We start from the raw sequence: 16,282 nt of genomic DNA, 5'->3' as shown, positions 1-16,282 counted from the left end.
ATCCCTCCCCCTAGTCCTTAGTAACTTCTATTCTACTTTTTGTCTAGGTACATTATGTAAGCAGAATCATACAATATTTGTTCATTTCTGTCTGGCTTATTTAACTTAGCATAAATTTGTCAAGATTCATTCATGTTTTAGCATGTGTTAGAATTTCTTTCCATTTTAAAGCTAAATAATATATCATAGTATGCATACATCACATTTTGCTTATCCATTTATTTGTACACAGACGCTTGGGTTGTTTTAGTTTTTTGCTATCACGAATAATGACACTATAAAAATTGATACACAAGTATCTGTTATTGGAGTCCCTGTTTTCAACTCTTTGGACTATATACGTAGAAGTGGAATTGTTAAATGCGTAATTGTTAGAGTGTAATCGCTAGATTCTATTTTCGTTTTTGTAAGGAACTGTTAACACATACAATTAAAACCTAAGTAAAAAAAAAACTGTTTAATGATTTGTCATTCACAAAAGGATTACTGACTTTATAAATAGGTTTAAGAATACTCAGATTCACAGATACTAGATAAATAAAAATTATCACAGAGAAGATTTTATGGAGCACATAATATTTTAACAAATTCTTGATAAATGGGAAGTATTTGAATATCTGAAAACACAGGTGCGATTTCAGAGAGAGGAATAATCATGCCAATATAATTTCCCAGCCTATTGTCCCATCACACAAATTGGCTTAGAAGATGCCCTGTCTTTCATGAATTAGTGCCCTTGGACAAGCAGTTAACTTTGTCTAACTTTATCTCTGCTTGGTGAACTAGTCATCCTTCATAATCCAACTCATGTATCTTTGAATTTCCAGGGAAGAATTATACACCCCTTCCTCTGTGCTTGCAAGAATTTTGCCCATAGTTTTATTTTAGTGCTTATGACATTGTAATTTGGTTATTTGTTTACTTACCCCCCCCATCACACTAGATTGTGAACTTGTAAAATGCAGGAGCTATGTTTAATCCGTTCTTGATTACTTTTCTTTACCTACTCACCCAATTCCAAGGCCCATCCTAGGGCTTAGGTCGAGTCGGCAGCCGTCCGTCTCGAGAGACGATGGTGTAGCTTCTTAAGTGTCTATCTGCACCGCCGAGAATGGTTGTGCAGTCCGACTCGGGAGTGACACGGTATCTGTCTCCTCCCGTGTTGAATCGACATCTTGCGATGACGCTGGAGTGTCCTCTCCAGTGAAGCTGAAGCTACAGAGCCTGGGCAGGGTGATATGGAGGGTCTGCTGTTGCCCATGCAGCAGACCCCCCCTCTCTTCGCAGCTGAAGGATCCAAGGGAAAGACGGAGTCAATACAGCTTGGCTTCAGGTGCGCCGCAGGAGTTGCCGGTGTTGACTACAACGTCAAACCGCCTTAGGGACTCCGGCTCCGGATTTTCTGTCGGGGTTTACTCCCTTAGCCTTTCCCCTGAAGAGGTATGCCACAAGGCAGTGGAGGTTTTTGGAATCAGAGTTTTCCTTCTCTGATGTGCCCTGACTGGAAGATCGAACCAGCGACACTTAGCTCGCAGGCCGACGCTCAATCCACTGAGCCAAACCAGCCAGGGCTAGGGCTTAGGTAGACACACAATAATTATGGAAGAAATCGGTGAGGAAAGAAAACAAAGACAAAAGGCAGGAAGGAAACTCTAGATGGATTCCAATGAGAAAGCGATATCAGCTATGTCTGTCTCTGTCTGTCTACCTACCTACATAACTTTTTTTAAAGAATATTTTATTGATTATATTGGTACAATAGTTCCAATTTTTTCCCCTTTTCTCCCCTCCGACCAGCATCCACCCTCCCACAGAAACTCCTCCCCAAGTCGATGCCCATTGGTCATACATACAAGCTCTCCCACTTCACTCTTTCATATATGGTTCTTCTTTTTTTAAAAAATAATAAATTAACTAATTATTTTAAGAATAAAAAATGGCAATCCCTCCCTCTCAAACTTAAGACCCTTTATAATCTTATAAAGGACAATGGGAGAAGGTCTCGAGTTCCTCTAGCTGCTTCAAGCTAGACATGGTCATCGTTCTACCTACCCTTGGGTCCAGAAATCCATAAGAGTGAGGGTGTAAAGGGGAGGGTGGCCTTCCCACATGGGGAAGGATCGTGCAGACTCCAGGTCAGTTGGCTGTCCCTGGACAACGGTGTCCTTGGTTTAACAGGCTGGCATCCTTGTTGTATTCTGGGGGCAACAGACTTGGCAACAGGCTTAAAAGACATCATTCAACCTATAATCACTAGATGACAAAAGGCAGGTATTAATTTTTCAATGTCCCACATTAGGAAAAAGAAGGGTTTCTTTGTAAGAAGATGTACCAGGCACATCTCACCTGTCCAAAACCCTTTTGCCCATTATACTTAGTTTGGGCTGAGGGAAATATTTTAGGTTTCTCCCCTCTCAGATCTTTGGGCTCTTTTTGTACAAGCCATCATGATAGAAAAGAGAAACCAGTTTTAAAGTGAAGCCCACAGACCACCCCATACTTCACCAACCAAGACACTTAGTTCAGCCAAACCGTTGAGAATCAGGAGGCAGCGATGCGGACAAGATTGAGTGAGGCCTACAGACAATCACTCAGGTAATGAGATCATAGGCTTAAGCCCTTTGAAAACAGAAAACACATATTAATTTATGTAACATAACCCACAAACAAATCTAAATCTGTAAGACTGTCTTATTGGAAAGACATCCAGTTGCAAGGCATTTGACATTCTTCTTGCCTGTAAATTAAACATCTTTGATAATACCACAGACATAGTTTAACTTTCAAATGAAAACAAATTTTAAATGAAAAGAAACTTTAAAGACGGTTAGCTGCACTACTTTACAGTCTACCACTGAGCATTGTGACTTTCCTTGAATCACGATTTTTCTCCCTTAGATTACCCTCCTTGTCATTAAAGGGACTGTATTAAGTTCATTTTTAATTTATCCTGTTCATTTGTATTAACACAAAAAGAGCAGCAAATGATCACTTATGATCTTTAGTTCTACTTTGCTGGAATTTATGCAAGGAACATTTAGGGTGACCTTCAGTCTGTCCTTCAGGGCACAGAAGCTGAGCCACATACCTAGCATTCAGCCTTGCCTGTACACACCTGTCTTTTCCAAGTCCTTCTGGTTTTCCATTGTGCCTTAAGGTTCCTTCTAGCCATCTTTCAGGAAAACAACCTTCGTTCTTTCCCTGGAAAGAATGCTGTGGACTGCACAACAAATCAGGGTACCAGGCCTTTCATCTTGTGAGCTTTTATTACCTTCGAAAGTCAATCCCAGTTCATCAGGGCTTTCTGGTAACAACCAGAGCCCAAGCATGTCTCCTTTAGGCATAACATTCCAATCAAAGTCTAGGTAAAACAACAACAACAAAAACAAAACAAAACAAAACAACAAAAAAAAAAAAAACTCTATTAACCACTGGTCTTATTAGTTTTATGAAAAGAGCCTTATGTCATTACTTACTTCTTTAGAATGCCAAACTCTGGAAAGATCAGAAAGGAAGAAAAATATACAGTGTGAAGGAAAATCCTTGTCCTTCTAATATTCACTGAACTTGCATTTCCATTCTTTATATTTTCATTTTCCCCCACTAAAAATTGTTTTGTTTGTTTTTCCACTACAGTTTTCTCACTTTTTCCCCCTCTTGCTTCCCCGTACACTGCCCCCTCTTCTTCCACAGTCAGTCCCCACCCAGTTGTCCATGTGCATGGGTCATTTATACCTGTTCTTTGACTAGACCCTTCCCCTTCTTACCCTCTTCTCTTCCTCCCACCCCCCCCTTGTTACTATTAGTTTATTTCTTGTTTACATACCTCTGGTTCAATTCTGCTCATTTGTTTGTGTTGTTCATTAGTTTCCTGTAATAGGTGATAACATAAGGTATTTTTCTTTCGATGCCTGGCTAATTTCGCTAAGCATAATTCTCTCTAGTTCCATCCATGTTGCTGCAAATGGTAGAAGTTCCTTCCTTCTTTCTGTTACAGAGTACTCCATTGTAAAAATATACCACAGTTTTTTGATCCACTCATCTACAGATGTGCACTTAGGTTATTTCCAGCACATGGCTATTGTAAATAGTGCTGCTATGAACATAGGGATGCATAGGTTCTTTTGAATTGGTGTTTCAGGATATTTCGGATATAATCCTAGCAATGGAATTGCTGGTTCAAAAGGTAGTTCCATTTTTAGTTTTTTGAGGAAATTCCAAACTGTTTTCCATAGTGGCTGCACAAGTCTGCATTCCCACCAGCAATGCACCAGGGTTCCCATTTCTCTGCATCCTCGCCAACACAAGTTGTTTGTTGATTTGTTGATGATGGCCATTCTGACTGGTGTAAAATGGTATCTCATTGTGGTTTTTATTGGCATCTCTGATGGCTAGTGATGTTGAGCATTCTTTCACATGTCTATAGACATTCTGTATGTCCTCTTTGGAGAAGTGTTTGTTCATGTCCTTTGCCCATTTTTTAATCAGTTGTCTGTCTTCTTGGTGTTGAGTCGTATAAGTTCTTTATATTTTTTTGAGATCAATCCCTTGTCTGAGGTATCATTGACAAATATATATTCCTATATAGTTGGTTCCCTTTTCATCTTGCTGATGTTTTCTTTTGCTGAGCAGAAACTTTTTAGTTTGATGTAGCCACATTTTTTTTACTTTCTCCTTTATTTCCCTTGCCTTAGGAGATATATCAGTGAAAATGTTGCTACGTGGGATATCTGAAATTTTCATGCCAATGTTTTCCTCTAAGATTTTTATGGTGCCACGGCTTACATTTAAGCCTTCGATCCATCTTGAGTTTATTCTGGTGTATGGTGTAAGTTGGTGGTCTAGTTTCATTTTTTTGCATATCCCTGTCCAGTTCTCACAACACCATGTGTTGAAGAGGCTCTTTTCACTCCATTTGATGTTCCTTCTCCCTTTGTCAAATATCAGTTAACCACATAGATCTGGGTTTAGTTCTGGGCTCTCTATTATGTTCCATTGATCTATATGTCTGTTCTTATGCCAGTAACAGACTGTTTTGATTACTGTGGCCTTGTAGTATAGTTTGATACCATGTATTGTGATTTCTCCTACTGTGTTCTTCTTCCTCAAAATTGCTGTGGCTATTCGGGCTCTTTTTGGTTCCATATACATTTTTGAAGTATATGTTTCATGACTGAGAAATGTCATTGGTATTTTAATAAGGACTGCCTTGAATCTATAAATTGCTTTGGGTAGTATGGACATTTTAATGATGTTGATTCTTCACATCCATGAACATGGTATATGCTTCCATTTATTTGTATCTTCCCTAATTTCTTTATTCAGAGTTATGTAGTTTTCTGAGTACAGGTGTTTTACCTCCTTGGTTAAGTTTTATTCCTAGGTACTTTATTTTTCTTGTTGCTATGGTAAATGGGATTTTTCTTTTAATTTTTTTCTCTAACATTTTATTGCTGATGTACAGAAATGCCTTCGATTTCTGAATATTGACTTTGTACCCTGCTATTTTGCTGAATTCACTTATTACGTCGAGTCGATTTTTTTTTGTGGAGTCTATAAAGTTTTCTATGTACACTATTATGTCATCTGCAAATAATGACAGTTTTACTTCCTCTTTTCCAATTTGGATACCTTTAATTATCTTTCTTGTATGATTGCTGTGGCTAGAACTTCCAAGACAATGTTGAATAGGAGTGGAGAGAGTGGACATCTTTGTCTTGTTCCTGAGCTCAGGGGGAATGCTCTCTGTTTTTGCCCATTGAGTACGATGTTGTCTTCAGGTTTCTCGTATATGGCCTTTATTATGTTGAGGTATGCTCCTTCTGTTTCCATTTTGCTGAGTGTTTTTATCATAAAAGGGTGTTGTACTTTATCAAATGCTTCCCTGCATCTGTTGATATGATCATGTAGTTTTGTCCTTCATTTTGTCTATGTGGTTTATTACATTTATTGATTTGCAAATATTAAACCATCTATGCATCCCTTGGATGAATCCCACTTGATTGTGGTGTATGATCTTTCTAATAGGTTGCTGGATCCTATTTGCCAATATTTTGTTGAGGATTTTAGCATCTATGTTCAACAGCCATATTGGCCTGTAGTTTTCTTTCTTTGTTGTGGCTTGACCTGGTTTTGGAATTAGGGTAATATTGGCTTCATAAAACAAGTTTGGGAGTCTTCCCTCTTCTTGGATTCTTTGGAATAGTCTAAGGAGGATAGGAGTTAGTTCTTTCCTAAATGTTTTGTAGAATTCATCTGTGAAGCCATCTGGTCCAGGGTTTATTGTGTCGGGAGTTTTTTCATTACTGCTTTAATTTCACTAGTTGTTATTGGTCTATTCAGGCTTTCTGCTTCTTCTTGATTCAGTTTTGGAAGATTATATGTTTTCAGGAATTTTTTTATTTCCTCTAGGATATCAAATTTTTTTGCCATACAGTTGTTCATAATACTTGCTTACAATCCTTTGTATTTCTGTGGTATCAGTTGTGATTTCTCCTCTTTCTTTTCTGATTTTATTTATTTGAGTCCTCTCTCTTTTTTTCTTGATGAGCCTGGATAAAGTCTTTTCAATATTGTTTATCTTTTCAAAGAACAAGCTTCTACTTTTGTTGATCTTTTGAATCGTTAGTTTAGTCTCTATGTCATTTAATTCTGCTGTGATTGATGACTTCCTTTCTTCTACTCGCTCTGGGCTTTGCTTCTTGTTCTTCCTCTAGTTCTTGTAGCTGTCGGGTTAAATTTTTTATTAGAGATTCTTATAGCTTTTTTAGGTAGGCCTGTATTGCTACGAACTTTCCTTTCAGGACTGCTTTCATTGTATCCCATAGGTTTTGAGTTGTTGTGTGTTTGTTATCATTAGTTTCTAGAAACTTTTTATTTTTTCCTTGATGTCATTGTTAACCTAGTCATTATTTAATAGCATGTTATTTATTCTCCATGAGTTTGAATTTTTTTGAGTTTTTTCCTTGATGTTGATTTCATATTTTAAGCCATTGTGATCTGAGAAGATGTTTGATATAATTTTAGTTTCCTTGAATTTGTTGAGGCTTGTTTTGTGTCCTATTATGTGGTCTATCTTTGAAAATGTTCCATGTTCACTTGAGAAGAATGTATATTTTGTTTCTTTGGGGTGAAAATTTCTATATATATATCAACGAAGCCCATTTGATCTAGAGTGTTGTTCAATGCCTCAATATCTTTGGTGTTTCTTTGCTTTGAGGATCTGTCCATTGTTGACAATGGCGTGTTAAAGTCTCCTACTATGCTGTGTATATCTTTTCTGGAGTCTTTCAAAAATTTTCTTACATATTTGGGTGCTCCTATGTTGGGTGCCTATATGTTAACAAGGGTTATAACTTCTTGATGAATTTTTCCCTTAAGTATTATGAAATGCCCTTTGTCTCTTTTTATGGACTTTGCTGTGAAATCTGTTTTGTCTGATATAAGTATTGCTACTCCAGGTTTTTTTTCATGTCCATTTGCTTGAAATACTTTTTTCCATTTCTTCATATTTAGTCTGTGTAGATCTTTTTTTTCTCAGGTGAATCTCTTGTAGACAGTGGGTTATGCTTTCTAATCCATTCAGCTACCCTATGTCTTTTGATTGGATCATTTAATCCATTTACATTTAAGGTTATTACCGATAGATACTTATTCATTGTCATTTTCCCCCTTTGTACTTGTGTTCCTCTCTATCTCTCTGTTTCTTCATCCCCTTAAAGCATACCCTTTAGCATCTCTTGCAATGCTGGTTTGGTGGAAATGTATTCTTTTAGCCTTCTTTTGTCTTGGAAACTCCTTATTTCACCTTTCATTTTTAATGAGAGCCTTGCTGGTTAGAGCATTCTTGGTTGTAGGCCTTTGTTTTTCATTGCTTGGAATATTTTTTGCCATTCCCTTCTGGCTTGTAGTGTTTCCGCTGAGAAATCTGATGATAGCCTTATTGGAGCTCCCTTGTACATTATTTGTTGTTTCTCTCTTGCTGCTTTAGGATTCTCTCTTTGTCTTTGAATGTTGCCATTTTAATTATGATGTGTCTTGAAGGGGATCTATTGGGATTCATCTTCATTGGGACCCTCTGTGATTCTTGGACTTGCATGACTCTTTTTCTCCTCATGTTAGGGAAGTTTTATGTCATTAGTTTTTCAAAAAGGTTTTCTATCCCTTCCTTTTTTTCTTCTCTTTCTGGAATTCCTATGATACGGGTATTATTACGTTTCATGTTGTCCTGCAGCTGTCTTAGAATATCTTCATTCTTGTTCAGTCTTTTTTCATTTTGTTGCACAGTCTGGGAATTTTTGTCTACGTTGTTCTCCAGCTCGCTGATCTGATCTTCTGCTTCTTCTAGCCTGCTTTTAATTCGTTCTACTGTGTTCTTCAATTCAGAGATCGTATTCTTCATTTCCTCCTGGCTCTTGTTGATAGCTTCCATGTCCTTTTTCATGCTGGTGTAATTCTCAGTAAGTTCCTTGTAGTTTTTCTGGAGTTCTTTGTAGTTTCCCTGGAGTTATTTGTAGTTTCTGCTGAGCTCACTGAGCTTCTCCATAATCCATGTTTTATATTCCATTTCTGATCATTTTCTCCCCTCTATTTCATTGATCACTCTTTTGGGGAATTTTACCTTTCCTTTTAATGGGGGATTGTTTCTCTGTCTCCCCATTTTGTGACTCTTATTGTTTGTTGGTGCTTCTTAGAATGATCTGTAGTTCCTGGATCTGCCCCTGGTGGCGTCAGATCAGATACCAGTCTTGCCATAGGCAGCCTGTTGGAGACTTCCAGGGATCTACTGCTGTTGTCTGTCTTCTTTAATTGTTACTTTTTTCCATCTGTGATTAGCAGTTGGGCTTAAGGACTGTGGGTGTGGCAGCTTAATTCCTGTAGGCAGGGCTTTTATTTCCCCTCAGACTGACGCCACTTGGAGGGTAATTGTCTGCCTGCAGTACTGGGGGTCAGTCAGCACTGGGACCAGGTCAGCTGCTCCCCCAGTTCTCCCCTCAAAGCCACAGCACCAAACTCTCCCCAAGTGTCTCTAGTCCTCTCTGCCTTCACTCTGCTTGAGCCCAGGGTAAGTGGGGGCCAAAATATTTTCATATGTGATGCGCTTAAGAGCTCTTTTTCTCCAGCTGTTTCTCTCTTGCTAGCAAGAAACCCTGTGGCTTTTTGCTTTTCAGAGCTGGATAGTGTTTTACTTTCCACTCTGTTTCTATAAGCTGGGAAGCCCAGCTAGGGGTTTAGACCCTGCCCTTCTCAAGGGGAACCTCTGGCAGCTGAGCTGTTTCTCAGTCCCTTCAGCTGCCACCTGTGAGAGCCCAGCCAGCTCTTCTGCTTCTCCACCATCCCTATCAGTCACGTTGTGATGTAACGGCCTTTTGTGTCTCTCCATGGTTATAATACTTTTCCCCAGCTAGTGTTTGGTTGGTTATTCCAGATGATTTCTCCAAAATTAAGTTGTAAATCCAGGCTGGTCCTGGGAGGAGGTTAGTGTAGCTTCCGATTACTCCTCCACCATCTTGGATCTATCCTACCTACGTATCTTAATTAAAGACATTTAAATAGGATGTTCCAACATGGTTTTTATAGAACCTCTGGGTATCTCTAATATTCTCAAGGAATGTTTTGATATTTACAGAGGGAATAGGTCTTACCTTAATTTTAATTTGAAAAGGAGACCTGGCTGCTGTGGCTCAGTGGATTGAGTGTTGGCCTGTGAACCAAGTGTCGCTGGTTCGATTCCCAGTCAGGGTACATGACTAGGTTGCACGTCAGATCCCCAGTTCGGGTTGCGTGAAAGGCAACCGCACAGTAATGTTTCTCTCCCTCACTTTCTCCTTTCCCCACTCTCTAAAAAATAAATAAATAAATAGATAGATAGATAAAATTGTCAAAAATTTTTTTAAAAATTAAAAAGGATAAGTAGCCATAGAACAATTTAATGGTTGGAAAATCATAAAAACACATGTCTAACCACTATGCTGTATACCTAGATCTAGTATAACATTGTTTGCCAATTGTAATTGAAAAAAATTCAAAAAATTAAAACACTCAAATAAAAAAAGAAAAGAAAACAAGTCTTTGAAAAAATAGCACAACTCTCTCAATGCTAAGAAGCTCTATTTAGACACCAAGAAATCCTTATTAACAGACAAGCTTACCAAAAGTGTTGACAGGTTTTGCCACAGGATATAGAATTCCACATAAAATATGTTACATTTTGTTGCTTTTATCTCTGAGTTTCTTCTCTGTAAGTTAATGGAAACCAGCTACATTTTCAGTGAAGCATGTTCACACTGTTGAGTTTGTGTTGGTTGAAATCCCACCATTAGCATTAGCTTTGCAATTTGACAAAGTGGAACTGATATCCCTACACTGGTGCGTTTAATTTTTTTCAATGTGTTGGGCAAATCATAGCTGAATGTAAGTTTGGAATGAAACAAACTTTGACTTTAAACTCTGATCTCCTTATTTATCTCTATGACCTTGAATACATTCTTTAACTTTCCTAAGATTCAGTTTCTTTTTTTTAATGTATATTTTATTGATTATGTTGTTACAGTAGTTCTAATTATCCCTTTTGCTCCCCTCTGCCCAGTACCCCCCTTCCCTCCAGCAGATCCATCACACATACTTCATGTTCATGGGCCATGCATATAAGTTCTTTGGCTTCACCCTTTCCTATATTCTTAACTTCCTCCTGTCTATTTTGAACCAATCAATTATGCTTCTTAATCCCTGCACCATACGCCCATTTCTCCCCCTCCCCCTCCAAGCTGATAATACTCCAAATGATCCCCATACCTATGATTCTCTTCCTATTCTGGTTTGCTTGGGTAATTTTGTTTTTATTTTTTTGATTCAGTTGTTGATAGTTTTGAGTTTGTTGTCATTTTAGTGTTCATAGTTTTGATCTTCTTTTTCTTAAGTCCCTTTGACACTTCATATAATAATGGCTTGGTGACGATGAACTTCTTCAACTTCACCTTGTCTGGGAAGCACTTTATTTGTCCTTCCATTCTAAATGATAGCTTTGCTGGATAGAGTAATCTTGGTGTAGGTTGTTTTTCATCACATTAAATACTGCTTGCCAATTCCTTCCTGCCTGCAAACTGTCCTCTGAGAAATCAGCTGATAGTCCTATAGGCACCACCCTCTAGGCAACTCTCTGCCTCTCTCTTGCTGCCCCTAGGACTCTCCATGTTTCACCTTTGGCATATCAATCATAATGCATCCTGGTGTGGTCCCCTCTGGGTCCAGCTCGCCCAGGACCCTCCATGCTTCCGGAAATGTATGCCCATCTCCTTCACAAAATTTGGGAAGTTTTCCTCATTTTTTTTCAATTCTTGCTTCCACATTCTGCACTGGTTGACTGTTTTTTCTTTCCTTATGTTCCAAATCATTGATTTGAACCCCAGTTTCCTTCCCTTCACCATTGGTTTTGTGTGGATTTTTCTTTGTTTCATTTAGCATAGCCTTCCCTTCTTCCCTTATGTGCCTGCTATACCCAAGCATATCTGTCAAGCCTATGAGCATCTTTACCACAAGTGTTTTGAATTATTCATCTATTAAGTTGTATATCTCCTCATCTGTTAGGTTAGTTCTTCCACTGGAACCTTGATCCATTCCCCATTTAGGTCCCTACTTCTCTGTCTCCTCATTCTGACAGGCTCCTGTGTTTGTTTGTCTCTGCACCCCAGGTAGAGCTGTCACTCCTGTTATGTTGTAAGGGGCGGAGCCTTAGAAATTTATCAGTACACGGTGACCTGTTTCACCACGTTGTGGTGATGTATGTGGGGGTTGGGCCCGAGAGGAAACAATGCCACCCACCCAGCACTCGCCCCTTTCCCAGGCACTTTGCCCACTTCCACAGCAGACTGGCACCCCTCTAGCTGCTGCCCTGGTCATCGTTCCCAGAGTGGGTGGGTCTGCGGATGTTCTAGGACTGTGGGGGCCCTTTAAACATGTGGACTTTGCTGAGACCGGCAATTTCTGCCTCTACCCCAACCCCCACTGGTCTGCACAGTCAGTAGCAATGAGGCTTGATTTTCCCAGGTGCTGGAACCGTGAGCTGCGAGGTCCAGTGAGGAGCTGGAAACGTTCCCCAGGTGTCCTTCCCGACTTTTTAAAATATGTGACTGTGCTTTCTGCCAGCGTGCTGCTGCCGCCACTGCTGCCGCTACTACTGCTGCTGCCACCACATCGCATCCTCTCTGCCTCAGCTTCACCCCTCCTACGTGTCTGGATGTGTATTTCTTCTTTATATATTTGTTTGTTGGACTTCCATGCATTTTGATTTTCTGGAACTTCTGGTTGTTTCTCGTTTTCAGTTAGTTGTATTCCTTCTTTGTTGTGGAGGGAGATGCAGCGTGTCTGTCTACACCTCCATCTTTGCCAGAAGTCCACTTTAGTTTCTTTAGAAATGAAATGGAGACAATTATACTTACTTTTTGGGTTATTATAAGGATTCACAATGATATGTAAATAAGATATCTGGCAGCATTCCTGGTACATAGTAAAAATTCCACAAATGTAAGGTTCCCAAATTCAAGGGACTTCAAGCTGCTTGAATTTCTCCTCTGACATCAATTATCTCAACATAGGGTATATCTCTCTGTTAGGATAACATTGTTTTGTTGATCTGATAAATGTGGATTTTATAAGGGTACAGAATTATAGACATTAGCAAATATTGCATTTTATTTTTCAAATGACCCAGAGGCATATTAATTTCTCTTACTGTTAAGTTCCTAATAGAGTCATAATTAATTTTTAATCTTTTAGGAGTCAGTTGGTAGAAGTGAGGCCTCAAACACTACTTCCTCAGGCGCTGCACCCACAGCACCTGGTGATGAGAATGACAGTATGGACATATTGGAAGCATCAACAGAATCAGGTTTTTCTGCGAGTCACTCATCTTCTTCCAACATTTCTGGGATGGATGCAAATGCTGAGTTTGCCAGTGCCATCTGTAAGTGTGTTTAATATATTCTCCAAATGCTGCAGTATGTTCACATATTAAATACAATGTTTGACCACTGATTCATGATGTGAAAATAATCCAATTATTCTGATATTCAGTTGATGTAAATGCAGATGGACATATGCTTTAAAAATCTCCTCTTCACTGAGTTTTTATGTCACCTAAGTTTGAACAACAATTGAGAAACTGAGTACCTCATCTGGATTTTTATTTGTTTGCAATCTAATCACAGTAACCTAAAATACATTTATATTCAGAAATATATTTTAACTGTCATGATTTGTGTTATCTGATTGTTTAGGAGTCACAGAAATGATAGCTCCATTAAAAAATAAAATATAATAAAGAAAAGGGAACTTTTCTAGGCTGTGTCTCATTTGTGGAAACACTCAGGCACATATAGTATATACGCTAGTAATTTCTCTCAATATCTTCTTTCTACTTCTTCACAGTATATTCTGGATTAGTGGAAGTACCTGAGAAATCACCTATGAAACCCTCTAAAGTTGATGTTAACCCACTATATGTCTCTCCTGCATATAAAAAACCACTAATCCACATGTATGAAAAGGAATTCACTTCTGAGATATGCTGTGGTTCTTTGTGGGGTGAGTTTGGTTTCTTAAAACTGAGATTGTTATTTTGATGATTATATTTTATCTTCATAAGAAAGTTGTGAAAAATAATAGGTATAAAACATTTGTTTGCTATTATAAAATAATTACCAAACAAATAAAATATATTTATAGTAGTTAATTTGTTCTTTTTGCTATATTTTTCACTGAATATATGTAGTTTGATGTTTCAATTGGTGCTCCTTCCCCTTTTTATTTTTTCTTTTGAACCTAATTTACCTGAGCTAAAATATAAAATCAAACTAGGTTATGAGTTATATTTTTAAAATTTGAGCTTAGTTTTTATTTTTTAATTTAAGGGGATGTACAGCATATAATATCTAATGAGATATTATAAGAAAAATTTCTGCAGGTTCTTGTTTTAAAATTACCTTGAGGATTTGTTGAAAAAATTACCTCTATGTCTTTGTTAAACTTTTTTAATCCTTTGTTCCAGGAGAATGAATTATAACCGTATTGGTAGTGCTGAAACAATATTTTATCTCAAGATGGTCTGTATCATAAATGAAACAGAATAAATAAACAGAAGAGGGGAGGAACCCAAAGTAAATGTTAACCCTCAATTTGCAATTTCATAGATTTTACTTAATATCTGATTGAACAAGGGACAGTATAACAGTGTAGTGGACATTATAGTTATATGGGTTGAACAATTTAGGGAAAAACATGTCATCCTCAAAGTTTTGCTAATGTAATGTGTCAGATTACAAGAGAGCCAAATTTATTTTATTATCATTTCAGTCAAACAGCTACCCAGTTTATATCTAGTAATTCATTTTTATAACCTGTGAAAAAGAATTTTGAAAATAAAAGCTAACTATCAAAATTGACTGCACTTCCTTCTCACTCTTGGATTCCCCTGTGGGAGGAAAATGCAGTTTGTAAATCTGACATTGGCCTTGGCAATACTTAGACAACTGGTAAAGAATGGAATGAAAAAAGTAAGGCAAAGACTCTTGTCTTTACTCTTATATCCTTGGAGCACAAATATTCTCCAAATAGTAGGAAGACATGGAAGTACTCTCTCATATTACTTTAATGATTTTCTCCTGTGTCTTAATATATGGGTGAAACTCTTACAGTGGTTTGAAATATATTCTAAATTTAGTTCAATCTTCTATTTCAGTCCTTTAATTCTGGTATTTTAAATCAGTGTATATATATGAGAGACTAGAGCCAGTAGACAGGTAACAGAGTGTAGTAAAGTAAATACATAAAGCTAGGAATTAATTTCATAGGCATTTAAAAATGTAAATTTTTAAATATATACATCAACACAGAATCATTCAACTTTAAATCACTTTACATATAATTATTTTTAAAAATATTAAAACCCTTAGTTATAGTTAAGAGTGAGAACTCAACTAAAGTAAAGTCTTTGTAGGTGCTAGAAAGCCTCAATGTGTAATGGTAACTTTCAAAAGGGTTGATTAATTTTTATAAAGTTTGGGACATAACTAAAGGGTGCTGATATATATATATATATATAGTTCTATTTGTAAGATGACACACTAGACACCAGCCAGTAGAATATTTCCAGAAGGTATTAACTTCTATATTTGTATGTATTTCAATGCAATTTGTTCTTTTGGTAGAGATGCTATTGTTACACAGAATGAGTCTAATATTAGCCTAAAATAATAAGTCACCTTTTCATAAACGAGAACACTGCCATAGCAAAAATACTAATATAAAGTCAATTATAAAAATGTAATCTGGCCCTGACTTGTGTGACTCAGTGGATTGGGTGTCACCCACAAACCAAAAGGTTGCTGATTCAATTCCCAGTTAGGGCACATGCCTGGATTGTGAGCCAGGCCCCCGTTTGGGGGCATATGAGAGGCAATTGATTGATGTTTCTCTCCCTCTCATTCCCCCTCCTTTCCCTTCTCTCTAAAAATAAATAAATAAAATCTTTAAAAAAATTAATCTGAGCTAATATAGAACTTTCCTTTTTATATACAAACAGGAGCGAATTTGCTGTTGGGAACCCGATCTAATCTGTATCTTATGGACAGAAACGGAAAGGCAGATATTACAAAACTTATAAAGCGAAGACCATTCCAACAGATTCAAGTTGTAGAGCCACTCAATTTGCTGATTACCATCTCTGGTTTGTTTAAGAACTAAAATTAGCTGACTAATTATACAGATTAATTAGGTTGCAAACTGGGCTAAAGACTTTCTTAGGAGAAAGTGTTCATAAGAAAGGACTTTAAATGTCACATTTAATTAGGACACCAGACTTTCCAACTAATATTTTCTTACCTACTTAGAATTTAAACTAACTTCTGACTCTCCTTTGGGATCTGTATATTTGATTATTATATACCTAAACTAGGTCAGTAATAAGAAAAGCCATGTGATCCGCATTCTTCCAGGTCTTTTCTAAGTAATCACCTATTACTTCACAACTCACAGTTTCAACCGCTCATGCACACACGACCACACTAATATCCACTATATACCTTTCTAATGTAGTATTCAAAGCAACAAAGAATTAAGTAAATAATTAGATAAAAATGAGACTGTGTTATTCTAAGGGCCTACGGATAGGGTTAGTAACAAGAATGGATCCCCTAAGGCCTCTCCACTCTTTCCATATAGTAGATGAATTTCTTAGCTTTAGTCAGTCTGAGTCTAAAACTTTGAATATTAGAGTAAGTAAATATAT

At 37.5% G+C, this 16,282-nt stretch overlaps 1 protein-coding gene across 2 annotated transcripts in view; it reads left to right on the top strand.

Annotated features, from left to right (window-relative positions):
• NRK (Nik related kinase) overlaps window positions 1–16,282 on the top strand; it is a 220,249-nt gene that overhangs the window by 181,314 nt on the left and 22,653 nt on the right. For both annotated transcript variants that reach the window (XM_090264658.1, XM_090264657.1), the window contains exons 20-22: window positions 12,775–12,961; window positions 13,426–13,581; window positions 15,578–15,721. In XM_090264658.1, the coding sequence (XP_090120784.1) occupies window positions 12,775–12,961; window positions 13,426–13,581; window positions 15,578–15,721 (487 nt within the window). The remainder of the gene's footprint in view (window positions 1–12,774; window positions 12,962–13,425; window positions 13,582–15,577; window positions 15,722–16,282) is intronic.

Source organism: Furipterus horrens, unplaced genomic scaffold, assembly GCF_987537825.1.
Source record: "Furipterus horrens unplaced genomic scaffold, mFurHor1.1.pri manual_scaffold_17, whole genome shotgun sequence".
NCBI classification, from domain to species: Eukaryota; Metazoa; Chordata; class Mammalia; order Chiroptera; family Furipteridae; genus Furipterus; species Furipterus horrens.
This window is presented reverse-complemented; position numbering and strand designations above follow the sequence as displayed.